General features: G+C 40.9%; 1 protein-coding gene across 3 annotated transcripts in view; it reads left to right on the top strand.

The window, feature by feature from the left end:
* MAP3K7CL (MAP3K7 C-terminal like) overlaps positions 1-26160 on the top strand; it is a 39463-nt gene extending 13303 nt beyond the window's left edge. For 2 of the 3 annotated variants that reach the window (XM_040484092.1, XM_040484093.1), the window contains 3 exons: positions 2297-2358; positions 12681-12796; positions 25001-26160. In XM_040484092.1, the coding sequence (XP_040340026.1) occupies positions 2297-2358; positions 12681-12796; positions 25001-25181 (359 nt within the window). In that variant the 3' untranslated portion in view covers positions 25182-26160. Of the gene's footprint in view, positions 1-1887; positions 2149-2296; positions 2359-12680; positions 12797-25000 lie in introns of those variants that run through there. The other variant, XM_040484094.1, reaches the window with a different exon arrangement.

Below are 26160 nucleotides of genomic sequence, written 5' to 3'. Positions count from 1 at the left end.
TTGAGCAGGAAGGAGTGTGACTTCACATGGAGGAAGGTGGATTAAATCCCAAGAAGCCTTGAGCTCCATTCCTGGCTGTCTTTTGGAATTCTAGAAGGCACTGTCTATTCTGGTACTTTATAGAAGTGGTTTCTCCTTCTAACGAGTGCCTGTTCATCTATGATTATTAGATGCCAAAGTATAATATGTTCCCATTGACCTGTGCCAAATTGCCCTGGCCTTGAACTCAATGCACTGACATAATCAAGATGTCTGGGTCTGGGTTATTGATATTTTATTGAAGTAAATTTAAGTGAACTTTAGACCAAAATCAATTTTAGAAACTATAGGTTTTATAATGAAGGCTACCTGTAAAGGATCCATAGCAACAAGTGAATATTTCTGTCTTTTGTCCAATGCTTTTCAGATGAAGGGGTGTATTTAAAAAGCCACAGTATTTGTCAGAAGTCATTCTGAGTAGGAAGAGAGTACTCAAAAGGTCCTGAGGATTGGGTGTCCTCTTGATTCAATCCTCTAGGCTGCAGCAAGGGTCTTGGGAGCATTTCTCCATTTCTACTTCCTCTGGGAAGCTGAATAGTGTTAAATGGGAGTATTATTATACTACGCTTGACTAAAATATACCAGAGGCTGTTAACTGCTGTGACCCTTGAGGTGTTGGCAGAGGCAAATACTGTCCTTGTTTGAATTATCTTTCTGGTAATTCTCTTTGATGCCTTCAAAGAACTGTAATGCCTGGAAGCCAGGAGCTTCATTTTGCTCTGGACTATGTTATCAGAGAGTAGGGAGAGAAGACTTGTTTCTGCATTGGGTATGGCCCATATCACTTGCTCTTGTTCAAACAGAACATCACATTTTGGGACACCTGGGTGGCTCAGTCGGTTAAGCGTCTGACTCTTGATATCACCTCAGGTTATGATCTCGCAGTTCATGAGTTCAAGCCCCGCGTCGGGCTCTGTGCTGATAGCTCGGAGCCTTCTTGGGATTCTTTCTCTCCCTCTCTCTCTGCCCTTCCCTCCCCCACAAAAGAAACATTGAAAAAAGAAAACCAAAATAACAAATAGAACGTCACATTTTTATAAACAAATTTGGTTATAAAAGCCATGATATTTCCTTTCTTTGTTATAATTTAAAACAGATTTGGCTTTTAAACTATTCTTTTTAATGTTTATTTTTGAGAGAGAGAGAGGAAGAGCATGAGAGGGGGAGGGGCAGAGAGAGAGAGAGAGAGAGAGAGAGAGACAGAATCCGAAGCAGGCTCCAGGCTCTGAGCTGTCAGCACAGAGCCTGATGCGGGGCTCCAACTCACAAACTGTGAAATCATGATCTGAGCTGAAGTCGGACACTTAACTGACTGAGCCACCCAGGTGCCCTGATTTTTAAACTATTCTTAGTCTATGTTTCATTTTATTCTCATAGTCAGCTGCCCTGGGATAGGTGTTGTCAACATGGAGGGGATGGGAAATGAATGGCCCCACAGAGCCAGAGTCTGCCTGGAGACATGAGGTCCTGCTGACAAGGGACTGTCCTCAGGTGGCACGGCAGGGTCAGCAGTGTGTCCTTGAGGAGATTTGGGGCTGATTTGATTATTTGAGGCCAAACTCCTCTCAGGTTTCCTCTGATGCTTCTGAGACCATCTTTTGATCCGGCAACATCTGCCTATTGTCAGACAGTCAGTTTAAGGCAGCTGAGGACAGAGCGGCCATGGCTCTCTTCGCTCACGCTCTCCCACATCCAGGCAGTGATCTGGGCCTCAGATGGGGGCCACCACCTGGTGTATTGAGAAAAAACGCTCTGACGGGGTTGCCGCCTGTTATCAACTGTAACCCAGAACGAGGCTCTGCTTAACTGCCTGGTGGTGGTGGCTTGTGGTAAAGACATCAAAGCTTGCCACCTCACAGAAGAACTTCTGTTTTTCACTAACACGTTCTTCTGTCTCATTGAGGTTGTCTTGGTCGCCTCATTAGCACCTTGTTAAAGCACTTTCCGGCATACCATGTAATCTGGCTTTGGCCAACATGAGAATACTGAAGGACAAACAATACTTCTTAATTGTAGAGCTACCAGACTGAACATTTGAGGATTCTGGTATCTGTTTGCAAAATGTTGGTCAGGCCAACTATGCTCTCCGTACTTCTGTTTGTACCAAAGGTGAGCAAAATTGTCTTCTGTCCTCTATCTGTCCCCACCGGAAGTGATGAAAATATACATCACACGAGTCTAAAGACAGTAAGAGCAGAACATCACCCATGAGAGAAAGAGCTCTATAGTGAAGAATGATTTTATTTTTATGTTTTAGATGATACACCTCCTGAAGACTCCATTCCTCTGGTCTTTCCAGAATTAGACCAGCAGCTACAGGTAAGGATATTTCCAGAGTCTTTCTTTTTTCCTCCTTACTTTCACAAATTATAGTGAATGGACAAATGGCGTAATTGAGAAAAGACTGACTTAGAGACAGAGCGGGGAGCTTTCAAGTCATGAAGCTTTGCATTTCTAGAGCTCCAAAGTCTAAGTGAAATATCAGTGAAAGCAAGCTTCTAAAGAGCTTAAGGAGTTCTGGAGCCTGGGAACAGGGCTTGTACCTACTCTCCTTTGCTGAGGATGTCCCTGTGCCATTGCAGTGATGACCCATTTCGAATTGGTGATTTAGTAGTAAACTGTGCAGATGTTACTTGTTATGGGGCAGGGGAGTGGGGAAGACTTCAGAATAACCTTCCTTTGTCTCCTCCACCCCAACCCTTCTCCACTCTTCTGACAACCTTTTTAAAAAATTTTTTCTTTAACATTTATTCATTCTTGTGACACGGAGAGAGACAGAGTGCAAGCAGGCGAGGGACAGAGAGAGAGGGAGACACAGAACCTGAAGCAGGCTCCAGGTTCTGAGCTGTCAGCACAGAGTCTGATGCAGGGCTCAGGAACTGTGAGATCATGACCTGAGCCGAAGTCAGACGCTTAACGGACTGAGCCACCCAGGTGCCCCGACAACTTTTAATAAAATATAATTGTTTTAAGTTAAACATTCTGAAAACTGTCTGGTTTGATCATGGAAAAAATATTTCGTGTGCATAGTTTATGGATGATCTATCAAAGGGATCCCATTTTAATACACCAGAATTATTTGAAGGGAATTAATTTGTAACACTTCAATTTTCTTTAGATGACATATGGTGATGCCAGGCAAAGATGGCTGTCTGCCTGAAATGTTTGGATACTGGCCTTGGGTCAAATGTTCTCTTGAGTGCCTCACTTTGCAGTTACATCTAGACAAACCTAATAGGGGTCTTGAATCCTGCACGTAGACATTTGCTTCATCTCTTACTTGTTTTTCTCTAAGTATTGATTTTGAACGCCTTTAGGAGGGGTCTGCCACGCCCATTTACCCCCAGGTGTGATGTTCCCCCTTCTCTTAACACCCAGCAGCTTTTCCCATTCGCGGGTGTGACTGGCATCCTGAAGTCATTTGCGTTTGGGAGCCCTGGTCCTGCACAGCCCTCGACAGAGGTGGGAAGAGCCGTCATGCAAACCCAACCGAAAGTCTTTTCCGTTGGCTCCGGTTCTTATCTCAGTCCCAGGGCCCTGAGTTAAAAACCCGGAAGTAGCCACATCAGAAAGGAAGAGCTGGTCCTCCAGTACCGGAGTGATCTCTGAAAAAACAAGCCAGCACGACTCAGGTGTGACTAGGTGTGAGGAGTCCTCATTCTTACCTCTGCCACAGTCCTGGGCATTGTCACGGTGCTCCGGCAGAGAGCCCACTCCACAGAACAGTATCAGGTATACAGAGATTCCTGAAGATTGTCTCTACTGTCTCTAAAATTTCCTCGCAGGTATCAGCCATCTTGTCTCCTCCTTCTGCACCCCCCCGCCCCCCATGCAGGGTCTCTAACCCAGCTCTCCTGGTTCCTGATATCTAACCATATCCCCCAATATCACTTCTTTTCACCAGGGCAAACAACTCAGCTCTCTGTTTCTGTCTGGCATTTCCCCCCCCACACACATCCCTTGCTTCCATTCTGTCCTCACAGGAGGGCTGTGTTTGTGCTGCTGGTGGGATGGTTGGGATTGTAAGATAATAACTAGATTTTTTCCCCCCAAGTCCTAGTTGGTTTTTTTTTTCCTACTTCATTTTACTGTCACCTCAAAGCTATTTTATTATCATGGGAGTTACATAAAAATGAATAAACATGTTTTGGAAATAAAACGGTAAAAGCATATTCAGGTTCTGGTTCCTCCATCAAACTACGGATCATTAATTCTCCTTTTTTGTATTGACAAAAATTTTTTTTCCCCCTTTGGGAACATTAATGATCTTCCCTGGCTCGCGGATCATTCTTCACAGGATTCATAGCACCCTTGGCAATTCTCCGGACAGTTTTTCTGTTAAAGCCTTGCAACATCCATTTGGATTTTATGGTTTTAATTCCATTTGACACATATTAGAAATTCAGTCTATTTAATTATCTTAGTCCAATGAGACTATTTCATGTTCATTGATGAAGTTAAGCAGGTGAGAGGCTGCTTTCTGGCTCCTGGGTTTTGATTCCCCCCCCCCCCGCCCCATCCCAACCCTTAAAATATGGTATTATTTAAGCCTTCATGAACGGAGGGAATATTCTTAGCTTTATACCTAAAATCATTTAAGTAAGTGCTTGTTTGTTGGGTAAAGGGTATGACTGAGTTTGTTATAAACATTTGCCGGTTTTCAAGCCATTTGGTTAGGGTCACCTCTGTCTGGGGCTGTTGCCTGCTACATTTATTCTGTCTCCAGTGCATGAGTGACGAAAATATAAGACAGTGAGACTGGAGAGGGGAAAGCTCACGCAGGAAATCACTCTTAAAGCAGATTCTTCTCTCCATGCTTAGCCTAGGCATATAAATTTAAGCCATTCCGCAGCAGGAAGTCTCTGTGTTGAAAGCAATGAAAATGCTTTATGTACAAAAGGCACAATCCATTCTGCAGAGCAGGCCGACTTCACAGTCAGTGTCACGTGCTTTCATCACATGGTAATGGCTCTTGGAATTTTACCGACCATCATAGTCCTCTACGGTAGAATAAAGTTAGGTTACAAAGGCATATGAAGTGCCTTGTGGTTGTCACTATTTGCTTGAGGATAAACTGACTCTTGATTATCTCTCCAGGAGCCTTCAAAACTTGCCAAATGAAAACTAAATGATGCCAGGTGATTATTGCCGGCCCTGCTCTCTGCAGAGCCTCAGATTTAAATCCCGCCATGCATGTCGAGCATCACTAGGCCAGTGATGCTTCCCCGCAAATAATCTCATCTGAGCCTTGCCAGGATTGTGTGAGCTATTATGTCTCCACTTTAGAGATGAGAAACCTGAGGTCAAATTTTGGTCTAAATGAATTTTCTATTTCTGACTAGATCTCAGATTCTGAGTCTAGGTAGCCTTCTTTCCCTTGCACCTTTTGTGAAACCTACGGACTGTTTAAATTACTTTGATAGGTAGAGGTTTTTTGTTCTGGTTTGCAAGGTTGCCATAGTGTGGTTATAGAACCTTGCAAAACCTGTTCTGACTTTCTGATATCCATTACACATTCTTGTGTTGTTTATAAAATGGAGCTATAAAGTATCTATTTGGTAGATACTCTATCACCAGTTTGACCCCCTAGATTTTTCTGTTGCTTTGCCAAGAATGTGGACATGTTTGAGCATGTAATTCGTGTGGCTTCTATTTTCACAGAAGCCAAAAAAAGCCCTGTGCAAGAATAGCAGTGACAAACATTTCTCTTGATGTCTCTATTAATGCAAAATGTTGGGCAAGAGACTTTGGGGTTAGGTAGGTGTTAAAATGAACATCTCTTTATAATGTTCATTTGTGGGCCTTCAGCCTCAGCCCGGGGGGCAATGGGTAGGTTGATTCTATTTTATGCAGATTCCTTTCCTGGAACTTGGTTTCTAAATTCTCTATGCCTAGTAGAGGCAGTATTTGGGCATAGCTGATGTAGCACAGCCAGTCCAAAGAAAGTCCACTTCTTTTTATTTTTTTTATTTTTTTTATTTATTTTTTTTTTCAACGTTTATTTATTTTTGGGACAGAGAGAGACAGAGCATGAACGGGGGAGGGGCAGAGAGAGAGGGAGACACAGAATCGGAAACAGGCTCCAGGCTCTGAGCCATCAGCCCAGAGCCCGACGCGGGGCTCGAACTCACGGACCGTGAGATCATGACCTGGCTGAAGTCGGACGCTTAACCGACTGCGCCACCCAGGCGCCCCAAGAAAGTCCACTTCTAAGAATGAATGAAAAATCACTACTTTTCTTTAGGCCTCGGTTGCCTTCTATTTGGAAAGGAGATAATGCCTGACCTCCTTCTTTATCCTGAAGGATGGTGTGAGTCAGCACCATATTTGTCTTAAAGTTTAACCACGTTCTTATGCTTCGGAGATCGTCGTTTGACCTATAGATGATCCAAAGCTAAGCTGCAATATGGTCTTAAGTACACTGGAATGAAAATATGCTTTTATAATCGGGCAGGGAACATGTTAACCAGTACGTTGTAACAACTTCCTAATGGGACTCACAATGTCTGGAGCATGGGTATTGGCATTGGGTTGGCCTGAATTTGGATCTCAGCTCTACACCTACCAGTTTCGTGATTGATATTATTTACTCTCTCTAAACCTCACTTTTCTGAGGTGAAGAAAACTGCAAGGTGGAGACAGCGGTATCGATCTTACATTGTTATTGTGGGAATTAAATGTGAGCATGAGGGGCGCCTGGGTGGCGCAGTCGGTTAAGCGTCTGACTTCAGCCAGGTCACGATCTCGCGGTCCGTGTGTTCGAGCCCCGCGTCAGGCTCTGGGCTGATGGCTCAGAGCCTGGAGCCTGTTTCCGATTCTGTGTCTCCCTCTCTCTCTGCCCCTCCCCCGTTCATGCTCTGTCTCTCTCTGTCCCAAAAATAAATAAACGTTGAAAAAAAAAATGTGAGAATGAGTAGATATAACACAGTGCTTGGCAAAATTATTGCTCACTTAATGTTAATCTTCTTCTCTGGTGAAATTGTTTTTTGGATGATATATTTAAGAATTAGCAATTTATCTTTATATGTATAACATGTTAAGAGAAACATCTCTTTGGATTTTTGAGTTAGGTTTAGAGGTTCTGATGCTCTCTCTTTTCCATTAAGCTAAGGTACTTGGAAAACAATATGACTTTTTTTTTTTTTAAGTCAAATTGAGCAATAGCTTCAATCCTCCTAAAGTCCTCCCATCTAATCTGAGAAGACAGTGACAGGTGTCTCTGTGGTACACACTGAACTTGCTTTTTCTCAGACAGAGTCTGGTGAGTCCAGAAACTGATGTCACCTCCACAAATAAACAATTTCCTAGCTTCAGTTGTGTGCCGTAAGATCTTGTTATCCGAGTAGTCTCTTCAGAAATTTCCTTTGGGTCTTGCATCAGTGTATTGCTTGATATCTTCGGAAAGACAGTGAGAGAAAACGGAGAAGTCTTAGCATTCCAGGATTCTGCTACACCGGTCTTGAACATCCATCTGGAAATGCAATTAAGAAATAATCCCATAGAAAACACTGAAAATGTCTGCATTTTCTCATACACATGTTGGAAAGTATGGTATGGTTGTCTGTTGGCTGCTGTGACCACACAGAAAATATACACACATACCTTGGAGCTTTACAGTGGTAGGTGTACTTTTTTTTTTCTTTTTTGTGAAGCCCAGTAGTCGTCTAACAAGATGCCTTGTTGGAAAAGTCTGAGACACTCTTGAGTTACCTCTCTCTTGAATATTGCTTACATTAATAAACATGACTTAAATAGCCTTCATTTCAATGTTATATAAGATAGGCAGTAAAATTACTAGCGTTGACTCTGACTATAATGTAGATATTATAGAAATGTCAATCCTTAAAATATTTTAGGGGTGCTTGGGTGGCTCAGTCGGTTAAGTGTCCGACTTTGGCTCAGTCTGTGAGTTCTAGCCCGTATCAGGCTCTGTGCTGACGGCTCAGAGCCTGGAGCCTGCTTGGGATTCTGTGTCTCCCTCTCTCTCTGCTCCTTTCCTCCTTGAACACACTTGCTCTGTCCCTCAAAAATAAATTAAGAAAAAAACTTTAAAAATATTTTAAATTCTAATATAACAGGGTTTTCCAATATTGCAATTAGTCCTATGTTTTTCCATTTGTTTTTTAACAAATTATATGTTAATTTTGGGACATTAAAATGCAACGTAAATTTGAACCAGGTACCTTCCCCTGCCCCTCCCCCAATAAAGATAACACTGAGATTCAAGGAATAAATAAAAAATCTGCTCAGCAACTGTAGAATATTTAGCTTCCTAAATATATCCTCTGTGTGGGAAGCTGGGAGAGGAAAATTAAATTCTTACATCTCTTGAAGTGGATGGGGCCAGTAGTATTTGAAGAAGCCAAGTAGAAAACGGAAGCACTTAAGTTGGCTTTGCCCCCTTGCGGAGAGATGCTTGGCTGGGTCCTGTCCCACGGGGTGCTTTCCAGAAGACGGAGTCCATTTCAGGAGGAGATCTAAACCCGGGCAGAGAGCAGAGATGGGATGGTGTGGCTCAAGCCGGCATTCTTGGAACAGGAGCCTGTGGTTTCTCTCTTACTTCATCTTGTTAAATCTGTCCTGATGATTGGGGTGGAGACCAGGGAGAGTAGTGGCTCAGTCACACTGCCATGTAATTTAAAGCCCTTACAAGCTTCATCCTCAGGCAGCAGATGGGGCTGAGCTGGAGGAAAGGAGGTGAGAAGGAAGTCCCGCTCCCGGGCTCTGACCTCATCCAAACCCCATCTGGGTCTTGGAAAAATGTGTTTCAAAGTTGGCTTGAGTCGCTGTTGGGAGACTATCTTAATTTAACCTTCTTAGAACTGGCTGCATTGTGAGAAAACTAGTACCACGGCATTGAGTGAGTCTGAAGAGTTATTTCTGTGATCCCACAGAATTCGTTCTCTGGTCCAGGAAGAATACCTTGACCTTTTTTCACTTTCAAATCAAGTATCTTTGGATTCCTTGTCTTTGGAATGCGATATTTCATTCTTCAGGCAAGAGGGTAGGACAAATGTATCCAGAATGTAGCATAATTATGGAGAAAATAAGGAAAAATTTTTCTCTGGATGTGAAAAGAAATTCACTGTCAACACGAAGCGTTTATTTATTGCTCGCCTGTTCCCAGCACGGAGCGAGGACTACAAAAACCTCTTGGAGGAGAACAGTCAAAATTAAGCAATGAAATTATGTGTTAATTTTTATTCCAAGAAGCAAATAGATTTTTCTCACCTGGTTACCACCAGTATTCTTTTACAATATTGTTTGGTTTTCAATGTGAACATGTGTTAAACCCTATCTTAAACCCAGGTATGGCTGATTAATTCATGAATGTCAATGTTTTAAATGTCACATGATAAAAGCCTTAGGATAGCTCCATTTTTACACTGGAAACCAGATTATTGTGCTTGAATTTTAGAAATGTTTCCTCAGACAAACACTTTCATTTTCTTCAATGGATACTGTTGGTCATAGATTATCTCTTATTTTGAGGGGTTATAAGAAGGTAAGAGAGAGTCACTCTCAGTGAAGACCTTATCATGCTACACACACACACACACACACACACACACACAGAGAGAGAGAGAGAGAGAGAGAGAGAGAGAGAGAGACGTTATATCGTAAGGCAATGACAGTGTTCTGTGTTGTACAGAACAGCATCTCATTACCTATAGTTTTACTTTTTTTTGGGGGGGTATAAACCTAAATATCTTAAAATTCTTCATTCACCAGAATTCCTGCTGGAATGAGAACCATACGTATTTCAAAAATTCTTTGCTTAGTTTCTTTGCCTGGGATAACTGTCAAATGCCTTTTAAAGACAATAGGTCCTGCTGCCTGGTTTTTTTTGGGGTGGGGGGAGGCGTTGATTTGTCTAGTGATGTTTAGGGTTTGTGGTGAATGGTTCTGTATGTAAAGGGGTGAGAAATTTTAAGCTCCCTGGAGAGAAATTTGGGAAAGAAAGAGTGTTTGGGTGCAAATGAAGTGAACTTCAGATAGTGAGTCTTCATAGGAGTTCTTAGAAGATGAGGGAGGAACAGTGGAAAGATCTAATGACAATTTTTTTTTTGCATTAAGTTTTTTAAAAATTTTGGTAAAAACACACAACATAAATTTTTCCATCTTTCCATAACTTTTTCAATAACATTAAGTATATTCGCATTGTTGTGCAACTGATCTCCAGAACTTTTTCCTCTTGCAAAATTGAAACTCTATACCCATTAAACAATGCCTCATTTCCCCCTCCCCCCAGCCCCTGGCGACTAATAGAATGATTTTACGATGTTGTAGTGGGTTATGCAATATAACTTCCCTCCTTGCTTTAAAAAAACAAAACTATATTGCTCCTTAATGCGTTCATGCAGATTGTGAGGGCTTGAAGTGGAGCCCAGTTATATGCCAGGTTGGATGAAGACAGAGCTCGCAGGAGCTGGAGGCTGGAGTAGCACCTGGCATCCTTTTACACCCTGAGATGCTGAACACTAAGCATTTTTGGCTTGTCCTTTTTTAATTGTGAGAAACCTTGGAAATAGCGTTATGTGTAAGTAGGCTGATCACCCTGCTAAGAGCATGTGAGGGTACTGAATATGTCCGGAAATACTCCCTGTCCTCATACACCCTTAGCAGCATAATCTTGCTACTTCTACATAATATTTTCAAATTTCCCACAATTAAGAAGTGCCAGTAAAAAAAAGAGCAGAGGAAGAAACTTCCCACTTAAAGAAAAGCATTGCAGGGGAGCAAGCTAAGGGAGAAAGAGACCCCTCTGTTCTTAAGAAAATTGTGAATGTAACTTTCAGTTTCGCTTTTTGATGACAATATCAGGGGATATTTCTCCCTCTACATGGCTACTCTCATTTATTTCCTCTTAAGACATAAAGCCTTTGCACAGAGCCCTAGAATCTTTCGGCTGTCACATAGGTTAACTATGCTGAATTTGTGGCTCAGGGACCTCGAAGTGGTGGCAAGTTTTGGCATGGACTGAATATAGCTTATGTGATGTTTATAAGGACAGGAAATGGGATGTGTAGTCTTAGGGCCTTTCAGGAAGGACACAGGGCACAGATGATTTAATAGCGACTTGGCTAAGGTGTCCGGAGTAAATTGTTTTCATTCTCCTTACTGTTATACTTGGTAATTTGCCAGGGTAACAGGTGAAAATTGATGAGAGGGTGGTGACATCTAGGACATAGGCCCAGAGGAGCCAGGAGTTCTGAATTCCTTCGGCAAGAGCTTTGCCTCATGGGGTGCATTATACAGTAATACTACAGGGCACTACTTTTCAATTTATTATCATAAATAAAGAGGTAATGGTTCCAACAGACTGAGTTTATGCTACGAATGTGTTTATGGGGCAGTAGGGAAAAATGCTATATAATGTAGTTATTATTACATTTTCCATGAATTTGGACATAGGAGATGATCCACGTGAAGGTAAATTTCATGCAAATCTATTTTGAATTTTATTTCCTTTAGAAAATCTCTACTCAGAGGCCTCAGAATAAATAGGGATCATCTTATTTATCTGCAAACTTTATAGGATTTTATAGAACTGTATAGAATTTTTGTTACATCCTGGATGGGGTTGCTAAATAGAACACCCAAAGAAATCTTTGTCTTTAGTATAACGAGAGGAGCAAGAAGGAAGCAATGCATTACTTCCCAATTTTCTAGTGTAAAATTAGTGAAAATATGACCTAGTCAGGCACATACTTACATATATAGACTGTTGTGAGAAAGGGATTAGACTGAAGAGCCCATTTAACAGTAAAGTTGTATTTCTCAGATTTTATATACAATTTTCTATAAATAATTGAAAAGGGTGATTAAAAAACTCTTTAAAAGTCTATTAGCTACTGTTCCTTAAAGTAATGTTTTTAATAATGTATTGCTAACTAGAAATTAGAATTATAAACCCAGGGAAAGTCAGTTCTTTAAAAAATAATTTCTAGAAAGAAGTAGGATTTTCAACGCGTGATGGGTCTACAGGCTTACCCTGTTCGTCTTTGTTTTCCTTGTAGATGGGAGAAAAACAAAGACATAAATCCATGCTGTCTTTGACCTCACATGTTATAAGCATTGTTTTACTTGGAGTTTGGTCTTTCATGGGATTTGTTAATCCTTGTAAGCTTTATTTCCAGTCCAGCATCATTTCTTCAGTTTGGATGCATCTCTCAAAAGAGAGCCTTTCTTGTAGGGTTACTCCACACTACAGGATGAGATTATGCCTCTGGGCCGCAGGAACAGAAAGTAAGGGGTAATTAAAGCAGCCAACTGAACTATTTCCCCACCACTGCCCTTCTCAAAAGCAGAGTTTGAGATTTCCGGGGAGAAGTACAGAATTATTAGAAGATCTAATTTTACTCCAACGCATGGCAAATAATAGATATGTCATGAGCCTTCCAGTTCTGGCTCAGGCCTGAGAATGCCCAACAATGACACTGGAAGATGAATGTGGAGAATATCAGCCCACCTCCCTATTTGCAGTCAAGCAGAATCAGCCAGACCCTGTCCAATGTTGACTGCCAATACTATTGTCCTGCAAAAATCTCTCTCTAAAGAACATCAGTAGAGCAAAATCATTTATAATGTATTCCGATACAAAGAAATGGACTGATTTCTTCTTGTTGTTGTTTGTGAAGCCTCTGCCGCCTTGTCATGACTCCGTGGAATCCATGCAGGTGTTCAAACAGCACTGTCAAATAGCAGAAGAATACAATGAGGTCAAAAAGGAAATCGCTCTGCTTGAGGAAAGGAAGTAAGTACTGTTTCCCTGAACCCTCTTACCTCTGAATGATGTCTCCTGGTCATGGACTGGGGGAGGTGGGCACGGAATGGGCTGAACTTGAGGGTGAGAGGGAGGGGTGTGGGCAAGTGACATTCTGTGGTTCAGAGGTTACTGGGCAACTTCCATGTTTTTATCACGTTTGACTATAGAAAGAATGCAAATGGAACTGCTGAGGATTAAAAGCTTTACTCTACGGAGTACTGAGACGAATAACAGGAGTACTTCCTACCCAAACCCAATTTTTTGATCATCATTTTTAGATCAGGAAGGTAAAAATGCCCAAAGAGCACCCAGACGCACACTATGTGCCCTGTGGATGTGCCCAAAGCCCCCAGAGCACTTTGGCTTCAAGTGAGTTTTAATGAATGGTTACATGGTGGCATTCCCACGTCAAGTAAAGAAGCCACTGTGACAGATCTTTGGAATAATGTAAATGTATTAACATTTTATAGTCCAATAGCCCGAGGAAGTTTTTTTTATTTTGATAGCTCCATTACCATTCCAGTTCTACTGTAGGGAACTTTGGGTATCTACTAATTAAATTAATTAAAGCATTCTAATTTTAGTCACACTAAGCTTTTTCTTTCAGAATTATCATCCTTTTTAATTGCACTCCATTCTGCCCGTGTCTACCCCAGTGACCCCCATTCCTTCATACTTTCAAAGCACCAGACACTTTTCCATCCTAGCACTGGGTAGTTTGCACTTACACATTTATTAGTGGGATCTTTTGGTTAATAGTTGTGTCTCCTACTAAGTGGTAAACTACTAAGTGCTTTGAACCCCTGAAAGCAGGGCAAGTCAGGTGTTACTCACCACCATATTTCTAAAGCTGGACACAGTACACGGGATGTAAATGCTGAATCCATTTTTGTTGAGTGAGTGACACATAATCAGAACCTATTTTGATTCTTTAACTTCCTACTTTTCCCCCTCTTCCTCTTACTGATACATGATATATATTTATTACTTAGTTTTTAAATCAAAGTGAGTGAAATATGTTATGTTTTGAGAAATTTATAAAATTCTTGGGACTCTTTGAAGACCCCCCTCCACCCCCTAGATCATGGTTGGACAGTACAATATGGTGGAGAGGAGTATGGGTTATGGGGTCAGACTTTGCACTTACTGTAAGACCTCGGATAACAAACCTTTCCTTACTGCCTTGCTGTGTTGTGCTTCAAATGTAAAATCATACCTGGACTTATGGCCAAAGGGGGTTAAAATATGTTTAAAAAATTTTTTTAATGTCTATTTATTCTTTTTTTAAAATTTTTTTAATGTTTTTATTTATTTTTGAAGGAGAGAGAGAGACAGCATGAGTGGGGGAGGAACAGAGAGAGAGGGAGACACAGAATTCAAGGCAGGCTCCAGGCTCTAAGCTGTCAGCACAGAGCCTGATGCGGGGCTCAAACTCACGAACTGTGAGATCATGACCTGAGCTGAAGTCGGATGCTTAACCGACTGAGCCACCCAGTCACCCCTAATGTCTATTTATTCTTGAGACAGAGACAGAGCGTGAACAGGGGAGGGGCAGAGAGAGAGAGGGAGACACAGAATCTGAAACAGGCTCCAGGCTCTGAGCTGTCAGCATAGAGCCCAACGTGGGGCTTGTACCCACGAACTGTGAGATCATGACCTGAGCCGAAGTCGGATGCTTAACGACTGAGCCACCCAGGCACCCTGGGGTTTAAAATATGTTTAAGAGGAGATCAGAAAAACACAACTTCTCCTCATATATCTGAGACTTTCTTTTTGGTCTGAGAGTTTTCAGACCAAGGTGGTTGGAAGGCTCAGATTGCACATTTGCATACAGTCTGAGTCCTAAAAAAAGTTTCTTAAAGAAGCTGAAGTTTACTAATAATGTGGCCTATAGTGAAATTAAAGGAGAATTTGTATAATCAATAACATATAAATGTGTCTGTGTGTGTCTGTGTGTGCGTCTGTGTGTGTGTGTGTGTGTGTGTGTGTGTGTACATGAACTATGCTGTTGAGGCAGACAAAAGCCAGGTAATTCTGTATTTATTTGTAAACTCTTCAGATTGAAGGTAATGGAGGACTTGGCTTATTTTAATTAACCCATGTGTGGTTTTTTTTTTTGGCAATGCAAAACTTACCCACTAAATTATATGTTCTGTGAGTTTATATTTTTTGTATGTTTTGTTAAAAAATATGATAGGATAATGATGTAAGAGTGACTCATCTGGTCTTTTGTTGAAACATATCCCTGCTGTTTCTGCATTAACTCATCTTACTTTTTCCCTAAGCCTATTTGAACTTTGGACTTGTCTTGAAACTAGGATATTATCTCCCTCCTTCCCCAGCCCCTACTTTCTTCCTAAATAATTGGCTAGATGCATGGTAAAGGCCAAATTCTTTTGTTATCTTTTTTCCTTTCTTTTTAAATAAAGTCTCTCAAATTCCTTTTTCTCCATTCCTTCTTGTGCTGTTTGGGGTCAGGACTTGCTGCTTCACATCTTGGTCAATGTAATGTTATACCTGGTTTCCCTGCCTATGATTTCCTGTTGTTGGAAAAGGACACGGAGTTCTTGGCCTGGTTTGCAAGCTCTAGCCCCCTATGGCTTTACACCCCAGCAGAATGTTCTTTCTCATCATTGTCTTCAGCTCCATTGACCTCTTCGCTTCTTCCTGCCTCTGTGACCTTGTTCACAGCAGCCTCTGGGTCTGGAGCACTTACTCCTTCCTCAGATGCTACCCTCGAGGAGAGCTTAGCTAATATCCCTGCCCAAACACTCCATGGGATTCATCTCTCTTCCTGGGTGAAAGAAAATACACTGGAATGACTCTTTTTGCACGTTTGTAGGCTGGGGTTATCAATAGTTATCCTTTTAACTTCACGTCCTGACTTTCTGACTGTGCATAGTTACCTACAAATGTGAATACCTTTGAATATCTCTTTGTGTCCCCATCACCGAACAGGGACTTGCGCATAGGGTCAAACATGAGTGAGGGTGATTTTGAGTGATTGATTGTAGGATATAGTAATACCCTCTGTGTATACAGTGTAACAAATGTGTCATTTGTAATTTATATGGTCCATATTTAAAATACAGAGTCAATGTCAGCATTAAGGAATTGCTAAGGTAAATTAAAATAGGAAGTATGGTTATATCTTATATTTATAAATAAATGATCCTGGTCCTCCAAGTGTTATTGGTGATCATTGTTTCCATTAACACTTTACTGAAGTGGAAATTCATTACACAACAACTAATTTCCAGAACAGTGTTTAAGCAAGATAAATTAAGCCAAATGGATCTGACCCACGTAATTAACTCTCTGTTTTTTTGGTGATTTGGATAAGAATTTCTCATCATTTTATACAGTGTGGGCGATTATGTTGGTCTCTGGTGATTGGCTAGCGTAAGCTAGACACAGAGAGAGATGTTAACTCAGGTATTTTATTTTATTTTATTTTTTTAAATTATTTATTTTTGGGACAGAGAGAGACAGAGCATGAACGGGGGAGGGGCAGAGAGAGAGGGAGACACAGAATCGGAAACAGGCTCCAGGCTCTGAGCCATCAGCCCAGAGCCTGACGCGGGGCTCGAACTCCCGGACCGCGAGATCGTGACAAGGCTGAAGTCGGACACTTAACCGACTGCGCCACCCAGGCACCCCTGTTAACTCAGGTATTTTAAATGAAAGTTTTTCTTTAGTAGAGTCAGGCAGGCACAGGTTAAGCTGAACTTCTCTCTCATCTCCAGAGGGGGTCACCCTGGATCAAGCTTGGGAGACCGCAGAGGGGAGCGAAGAGTTGATTATAATTATTATTTTAAATCATGTCTATTAGATAAAGAGAGTCCAACATTTCCTAGGACTATAAACTCAGCACGCAGTGAATTTAATTTAAAGAATCACTTCTGGCTTATGTGATGTATGAAAAGCTTGTTCTTACTTTTATTGGATTTTTTTCTCAATTGAAAAAAAAATGACAATTTTATTGAAAGCCTTAAAAACTGGGGCGCCTGGGTGGCGCAGTCGGTTAAGCGTCCGACTTCAGCCAGGTCACGATCTCGCGGTCCGTGAGTTCGAGCCCCGCGTCGGGCTCTGGGCTGATGGCTCAGGGCCTGGAGCCTGTTTCCGATTCTGTGTCTCCCTCTCTCTCTGCCCCTCCCCCGTTCATGCTCTGTCTCTCTCTGTCCCAAAAATAAATAAACGTTGAAAAAAAAATTTAAAAAAAAAAAAAAAAGAAAGCCTTAAAAACTTACCGAGAATTCTGACATCTTTCCAGGACTCCTACTATTATTTCTTGCCTCTTTCTAGGTCTTTTGAATGTGAATAATCTTATAGAATTGCATATATAGTAAAATGAAACGTATACATGATTTTCTCAACAAATAGTATAAACTCTTAAAATATAACACATGCAGTTTTTTGTGGACGTAATGGAAAGAAGTGAGAGGTGGACATTGGATGCCTTCTGAAATTTATCATCCATACTTTGACAGCAAGTTAAGGTACATGATTAAGCTACAATTAGATCTAAAATTGAGATTTACAATTAGTAAAGGTTGCTTTGCTCCAGATAGGGTGTTTTATCTTGTTCAAAGGAGAAACCATTTGTCTTCTGTGTATATGAAACATTGTGCCAGGTGCTGTGGTGTTTAAAAGATTGACTTAGAATGTCAGAAAGAGAGATAGATTCTTAGAAAAGTCAGGATGAAAAATGTCACATAATTAAGAAAAAATAACTCCATGGTTTTCAGTACACTCACAGAGTTGTGCAGACATCATTACAGTTTTAGGACATTTTCATCACCCAGGAAACCTCGTAGCTCCCGCTTCCCTCCCTCCCCCCGCCCCCAACAGCCACTGGCCACCGCTCATCTACTTTCTCTCTATGCATTTGCCAATTCTGGATACACCATATAAAAGGAACAATATGGTCTGTGGTCTTTTGTGGCTGGCTTCTTTCACCTGACAGGATATTTTCAAGGTTCATCCACATTGTAGCATGTATTCCTTTCTCTTGTTGAATAATATTCCATTGCACGGAGAGTCCATACTTTATCCGTTCACCAGTTGATGGACATTTGGGTTGTTTGCCCTTTTGGTTATTATGAACATTTGTGTACAAGTTTTGGGTGGATGTATGCTTTCGGTTCACTTGGGTATGTGCCTTGGAGTGGAACTGTCGGGTCATGTGGTAAATCAACGTGTAACCTTTGGAGGAATTGCCAGGCTTTTTCTAAAGTGGCTGCACCCCTTCATAGTCCCACCAGAAATGTCCAAAGTTTCCGATTTCTCCTTATCTTTGCCAACACTTCATGCTAGTGAGTGCAAAATGCGGTCTCGTTGTTGTTTTGATTTATAGTCCCCAGACAGCTAGAGATGTTGAGCATCTTTTCATGTGCTTTTTGCAGTTTTTATGTCTTCTCGGAGAAATGTACATTCAGATCCTAGCCCATGTTTTAGTTGGATTATTTCTCTTTTTATTATGGAATTGAAAAAATGTTATATAAGTTCATGAGTTCAGGTAAAACGTTAGAAAAGGATTTTCATATGGGGGTAACACAAAAATAGCAGACCTATATTTTCATATATTTTGAAAAGACATAAAATGATGATTGAAGAAGCAACATCTCATTGAAGGGATAATATTGGAATTGGGGGAAAGGGAGCATATATAATTTGTAATAGCATAGTCTAAAAATAGCCCTGTTCTGATTTGTTTTCAGTTGTGGCATTTAATTTGTCCCAAATTTTCCAATAACAATAGATTTTTATGTTTAACCAGAAACATTTATTTCTTTAGGACGTTCCTGATGGCAGAGATTTTTAAGTTGTATTCTGGGGACCCTTTCAAAGATTGGGGATGGAGCCAGTATCAGGCAGGGGACTGTCCAAAGGCCAACGAGAGACGGTCCCATTAGCTCTGTTTTATTTTCTTCACTTCAGACTAAGATTTTCCTTGCAAAAGGGCATCATGCTAGAAAACATTGAAAACCTCACTTTTATATTTGTTTTATATGTATTATATATATTTATATATATTTTATTTTTAGCACTTATTTAAAAAAAATTTTTTTTTTTAATTTTTTTTTCAACATTTATTTATTTTTGGGACAGAGAGAGACAGAGCATGAACGGGGGAGGGTCAGAGAGAGAGGGAGACACAGAATCGGAAACAGGCTCCAGGCTCCGAGCCACCAGCCCAGAGCCCGACGCGGGGCTCGAACTCACAGACCGCGAGATCGTGACCTGGCTGAAGTCGGACGCTTAACCGACTGCGCCACCCAGGCGCCCTAAAAAAAATTTTTTTAATGTTTATTTTTGAGACAGAGAGAGACAGAGCATGAATTGGGGAGGGGCAGAGAGAGAGGGAGACACAGAATCTGAAGCAGGCTCCGTGCTCTGAGCACAGAGTCCGACGCGGGGCTCGAACTCACAGACGGTGAGATCATGATCTGAGCGGAAGTTGGAAGCTCAACCGACTGAGCCATCCAGGCGCCCCTATTTTTAGCACTTATTTTTATTTAAAAAATGTTTATTTACTTTGGGGGAGAGAGAAATAGAGACAGGGAGAGCGAGCACAACCAGGGAAAGGGCAGAGAGAAAAACAGAGAGAGAGAGAGAGAGAGAGAGAGAGAGAGAGAGAGAGAGAGAGAATCCAAGCAAGCAGTGCAGATCCCAATGTGGGACTTGATCGCATGACCGTGAAATCATGACCTAAGCCAGAATCAAGAGTCAAACGCTTAGCTGACTGAGCCACCCAGTCGCCCCTATATTCCAAGCAGTTAAAAAAATTATTAAAAGACATTTACACAGGGGGACCTGGGTGGCTCAGTCGGTTGAGCATCCGACTTCACTCAGGGCACGGTCTTACAGCTCATGAGTTTGAGCCCCATGTCAGGCTCTGTGCTGACAGCTCAGAGCCTGAAGCCTGCTCTGGATTCTGTGTCTCCCTCTCTCTGCCCCTTCCCCAGTTTACACTCGGTCTCTCTCTCTCTCTCTCTCTCTCAAAAATAAATAAACATTAAAAAACATAAAAAAAAAAGACATTTACACAGCTCCCAGAAATGAGGTTTCTGCTGTCATAAAGAAATAGTAAATGGAGATATTTCTCCATATGTCTGCAATGTTGGTAGTAATGGGGGAGTCCTATCATCCTCACTAAGACATCCTGATGTGGGTATGATGCCTCTGTGTAAAGTATAGGACTTGCGCTCAATTTCTAATAGTGGAGATATGCTTCCTAAGACCAACTTGGCTAGCAAGAATCGAGGTTAGCGCCTGGTTTGCAATAGGATTTCAATAAATACTTGAACAGATGAGTGGAGGAACCAAAGAACTGTCTTGGCTCTTGACTTTTCTCCAGAGGTATAGCTGAGGGAGTTTTTCATTTTAGGATTTAGCTTTGTGTGAAATCTCCATGTTCCAAACTTCATCAGGCTTTGAGATTACACTTTCTGTCAATGCCCCAGTCATAATGATTTGGGTCTTTTATGCCACCTAATTACATGCTTTTCAGTCTTCCAACTGGAATCCCATTCCTCAACATCTCTCCATCTAATCTCTGCCTGGAACCATGTTGAAAGGGACAGAATATTTACCACTCCTCAGTGAGAGTGCCTTTAAGTAGGTCTCCCTGGCTAAGGAAAGAGGGTCCAATCTTTGGGGGAGCAGAGTGAGGAAACATTTTGCCTTTCATCTATTCCTATTCCACGATTAACTCTTGGTGGGGTGATTGATAGTGGAAATCTCCATTTCCTTTGGAATAAGTGGTTCTTAACTGGGCCAACTCCTCAGCCCCCAACCCCCAAGATATTGACAATACCTAGAGACATTTTTGGTTATAATGACGGGTTGGGGGAAAATGCTACTGGCATTTAGTGAATAGAGGCCAAAGATGCTGCTGACCCTTCTACAATGTCAGTGGATATAGGGCAGCCACCAATAGCAAAGAGTTGTCTAGCCCAAAAGATCAATTGTGCCAAGAGAAATTCTAGAGCAAATCTCAATTCCTCCTGCAAGGTAGTGTTGTCCTTTGGCTCCCAAATGATATAATGCATTTATTCCTTATGCATTATTCATTTGTAGGGCTTCAGTGCCACAGTCTAGACTGCACTTTGCAATTCCATTTCAATACCATTTATTATTACCCCACCTGCATAAAATGAAGGTAGACTTTCACATACTTTTTACCATCTTGAGGCATCTACTTCTTCTCTCCTGTGTGTCATTGCTTGTACTAGAACACACATCTTTTAAGAACCACCAACAGTGTGGTCGAAATCACTATTTAAAATAAATTCTCACCAGTATTTTATAATATTATTACCCAAAACTCTTTAGCTCTTTATGTCTGAACTGTCTAGGATTTTGTCTTTTCCACATGACAGTCTTAGTTAATGCTGAACATCTAAAAAACCATGGTAGTGGTCTTTCCCAAATTAGAGAAATGTTTGTCCTAATGATGAATTCATGTTCTAAACTCCTGCAACATAAAGAATCTACTTAATTTTGGAGTTAGTTTCTATGAAGTTTCAAAGTTCTCTTCACTTGGACTCTCTCTTACCCTATTTGTTGTAGCAAATAAAACCTTTTCCAGGCATATGGCTTATGATGGGAGTGGCAGATAGTCTATGATGGACCCAAGGTTATGGCCTTTTTACTGTTGAAGTACATTATGTTGGAAACAGTATTACAGACTCTTGACTTCAGCAATAGGATTCCTGTAATGATGGTCTTCTACCCCCATATCACATTACACTGGAGGGAATGATAGAAGTGATCAACTCAAAATCAAAGGCAAGACCACATTCTAGCCAATTATAGATATTGATTTGTTCCTCAGATCATCTATTTACAAGATTGTCTCCATAGCTTAATGTGCCAGGTTTAATTATGAATTGCTATTGGATGAACATAAACACGTCTAAGTAAATAGGTCTTGGACAGGAGACAGCAGACATTTTGATAGTATTCATTGAATATATGTATAGTTGCTTATCAGATACATCAAACTAATTTAAAAACCTATCAGTTGAGTCCTCCTGATTCCAGTAAGGAAGAAATTATCATTGACTTTCTCCAATGCAAGAAAAATGGACTAGACAATCATGATCATTCCTTTTAGTTGTAAAGTCTGTGATTTTCTAATTTATCTTTTCTATCAGTCAGAATGAATAACAGAGGTCTTCAGGAGTTTTAAATGAGGTCAGATATGGAACCGGGACGGCAGCCATTGTTATACCTTGTACTGCCAGTTCCCCGACCAGGATTTGAGAGCAAAACTCTACTTCCATTTGAATTACTTGTGTGAGACAGTTAATTTGAAAAGAAAAAAAGAACGAGAATAGACGATCTGATGGGTGGGGGCTTGAGAGATATGCATCCTCTTTACTTCTCTAAGTTTTACTATAAATTTCGTTAGGACAGTTACCTAAGGAGCTTTACCAATATTTAATTACTGACATGTATTGCTTAAACTATGCTTAGAGGCAAAGGGCCATAAGCATTTAATCATAAGGATAGGTTTGATTTCTGGCTTAGTCTTATTAGTCGTGGGATTTTTTCAATGGAGTTAAGCCCTTTGCATTTCTTTTTCCTCATCTTTAAAATGCATGTGATTTGTCTCTGAGGCATCTTACTCCTCAGTTATTCATTCAGCAAGTATTTATTGGGAGCCTTTATATTCTAAATACCATGGGAGACTCAAAGATCAACAAGAACTCAGAGGACCTTTGTGTATATACATATCAGTGTTCCAGCTTACCTTCCTTTTGTCCCTTCTAGGCCCTTCCTTTCCAATGCCTGGTTTTGCTCAGTGGTCATCAAAGTGGGTGCACGAAGCAGTCCATTGGGGGAAGAAAGAAAATACTAGAACTTCCATTCTGATTTGTGTTTTGTCCTTTTCCTGGAGTAACTGTTTATTTGGACAGTTTCAGACTTACAGAAAAGTTGCAAAAATGGTGCAAAGACCTCCCATATGTCCTTTCTTGGATTCACTGATTATTATTATTGTATTATCATTAAATATTTGTTATTTACCTTTGAGAGAGCACAAGATGGGGAGGGGCAGAGAGAGGGGGATAGAGGATCCGTATCAGGCTCTGCATTGACAGTCTGACAGCAGTGAGCCAGTGTGGGGCTCAAACTCACAAACCGTGAGGTCATGACCTGAACTTGAACCTGAAGTCAGATGCTCAACCAACTAAGCCACCCAGGCACCCCTGGATTCACTGATGATTAAAAACTTCCCCAGTTGTGCTTTAGTCTCTCTCCCCCAACACTGCACACTACTAGGGTTCTCTCTCTCTCCCTCCCTCTCTCAGTGAGATGAGGTATCTATCTGTCTACCTATTGTCTCTCTATCTCTATCTATCTATCTATCTATCTATCTATCTATCTATCATCTCTCTATCCCCCCCCATCTAATCATGCCCCATTATTCTAAATATTTCAGTATTTTCTTTTTTTAAAAAAAATTAAAATATTTATTTATTTTGAGAGAAGAGTGAGCAGGGGGAAGGGCAGAGAGAGGGGGACAGAAGATCTAAAGCAGATTCTGCACTGATAGCACCGAGCCCCCTTCAGGCCTCAAACTCCTGACCCATGAAATGATGACCTGAGCTGAAGTCAGATGCTCAACTGACTGAGCCACCCAGGTGCCCCAGTATGTTCTAAGAACAAGGATATTCTCTCACTTAACCACAGTACAATAATTACAAATTAAGAATTTTAGCATTGATACAGGGATATTTCATAATCCACGTTTGAATTACATCAATTTCCAAATGATGTCCTTCACAGCAATTTTTTTTTTTCCGGCCCAGAATTGCACATTGCCCTTAGTTGTCATCTCTTTAGTTTCTTTAAATGTGGAACCATTTAGGCTAGTGGTTTGAAGAGTACATGCTAGCAATTTTGTAGAATTTCCCTCAATTTGAGGTTGTCTAGTGTATGGATTTTTGGCAGGAATACCAGAAAAAGGATGTGTCCTTCTCGGTGCATGTGATATCTATTTATCTCCTTACAGGTGATGTCAAGGTTCATCACTTGGTTAAAGGAGTCTTCCAGGTTTCTGTGCACTTTTGCCTACAGAGAAAGAGATGTGACACACGCTTGTAGGCAAAGAATTCTGTTAGATCTAGTTTAGGATTAACTGACCCACATAAGGGGGGTGGACCTGTGTTGGGTTGTCATGTTTAGTAAATCTAGACTGGGAACCTTTAGCTCCTTATTATGTGTATTTATATCAATGAATTATTGATAGGTAATTACTGAGAACTGAATTTGTTTAAGACTTTATCACTCCTTACCCCTCCAATAACCTTAGCCTGCTCTCTGAATTCTAGAGTCAGGCCAGAAGGAAATGTAGATATAATGTTTTGTTAAATAGGGCTGCAGATATCTATACCTATCTATATCAGCAGTCCAGAAAGGCATGGAAAATAATATTTGCAGGCAGAAGTTGGATTCTTTAGTTTAGAGGAGACTGTTAAGGATTTGTTAAGCTCTCAAGTAGAAAACAAAGTTAGATAGTAACTGAGTTTGGAGGACAAAGACAAGGTAAAGGACAAACTACAGTTCTATCTGTAAGACAATAGATAACATTATATATATATATATTTTTTCAACGTTTTTAATTTATTTTTGGGACAGAGAGAGACAGAGCATGAACGGGGGAGGGGCAGAGAGAGAGGGAGACACAGAATCGGAAACAGGCTCCAGGCTCCGAGCCATCAGCCCAGAGCCTGACGCGGGGCTTGAACTCATGGACCGCGAGATCGTGACCTGGCTGAAGTCGGACGCTTAACCGACTGCGCCACCCAGGCGCCCCAAATAGATAACATTTTAACTCATAAACCGACTTTCTGGGGTTTTTCCCCTTAAATTAATTGTAACTTTTACCATTTTTGTACTCTTTAAACAAATCACCTTGTTTTGACTGTCAAAAGACTTATTGAGCTTTTTGGGTCTATGTTGAGTATTTTGGATGTGTCTGGTAGAGGTGCTAGAATAAAATAAAGTGGCTACAACTTGCAAAGCTGGAAAAGCTAAAAGGAAGTCGCTGGAAGTAACTAGAGGTGGTGAATTTAGAAAAGCAGAATCAAAATTCTACTTCCGTTATGCTGTTGCTGCATAATTTAGTTGGTTTGCATTAAATTGTGTGCTTTTTCCCTCACCTGCCCCCTGGGTCTTCAGAAAGGAGCTCATTGCCAAGCTGGATCAGGCAGAAAAGGAGAAGGTGGACGCCGCTCAGCTGGCCCGGGAGTTCGAGGTACTGATGGAGGAGAACCGGACATTGAAGTTGGCTCAGTCCCAATGTGTAGAGCAGCTGGAAAAACTTAGAATACAGTATCAGAAGAGACAGGGCTCATCCTAACTTGAAACTATTCAATGTGAGCATAAAAGGTTGGTGACTGTTGTGTGCTGGCCAAAAGATTTTCATTTTAAAGGGATAGTGTGTAAAACCTACTGTTTCTTTCTATTACCCACGTGGCAAACATCTGTAATGAATTTAATGGTTGCCAGATCAAGTTTGTGAGAAGGGAGATTATATTTTAAATAAGATAATTAAAGCAAGCCTATTGGCAGTGTATGTTTTCTGAGATCATAACTCACTTCCAAAGATACATTTTTTTCTTATTTACGAAGATGTGATCAGAGTGTACATCAGGGTAGAAACAGATGAAAATAGGATATTAACTGACTCCGCTAACAATTGTGAACAGAATTAAGCCAGGAAAACAAACTAGTAAGATGCTCACTGTAGTTTCATACCTGTGTATTTTTAAATTTCATGTCTCGAATATTTCAACTATGCTCAAACCTGAAGTCAGAAACTTCTGCACACATTTTTCTGTTCACCAGAGTTAGGTTTAATCCTTCAATGATTGATTGTACTGAGAATAAATGGTTGCATATCATAAAAGATTTCTCATGAAAATATTAGCAGAAAGCATGTTTGTGCCAAAAGCACACTGCCAGTGCTAACTTGCTGTTGTAATAAAAAGCTGATAAGGCTGCATTTTTTTTTCACGCCATGTTACCTGACGGTAAACATCTCTGCCTTTGCTTGTGTGTGTTCTGGGGGCATGCGGGAAATGGAAAAGTATTGTTTGGACGTTGCTTTGGTGAGTTCCCATGAAAACATGAGTAAAACTATGACTATGACTTTGTTTTGGATTTAAGGAGAGGTTTTGGATCAGTGATAACTAATAAGAATATATGAGTAATTTCAAGAATAAAATGATTCGTCTCTTGTTCCAACTATCACCATAGTTCCCCAAACGGATCTCTTTGTTTTATGTCCATTTCTGTTCATGTAACTTCTTTTTCATTAAACACGAATCAAACTGTCA

The sequence above is a fragment of the Herpailurus yagouaroundi genome, unplaced genomic scaffold (genome assembly GCF_014898765.1).
Source record: "Herpailurus yagouaroundi ecotype Mexico unplaced genomic scaffold, PumYag 162, whole genome shotgun sequence".
Taxonomy (NCBI): domain Eukaryota; kingdom Metazoa; phylum Chordata; class Mammalia; order Carnivora; family Felidae; genus Herpailurus; species Herpailurus yagouaroundi.
The sequence above is the reverse complement of the archived record's forward strand: the minus strand, read 5'-3'. Positions and strand labels throughout refer to the sequence as shown.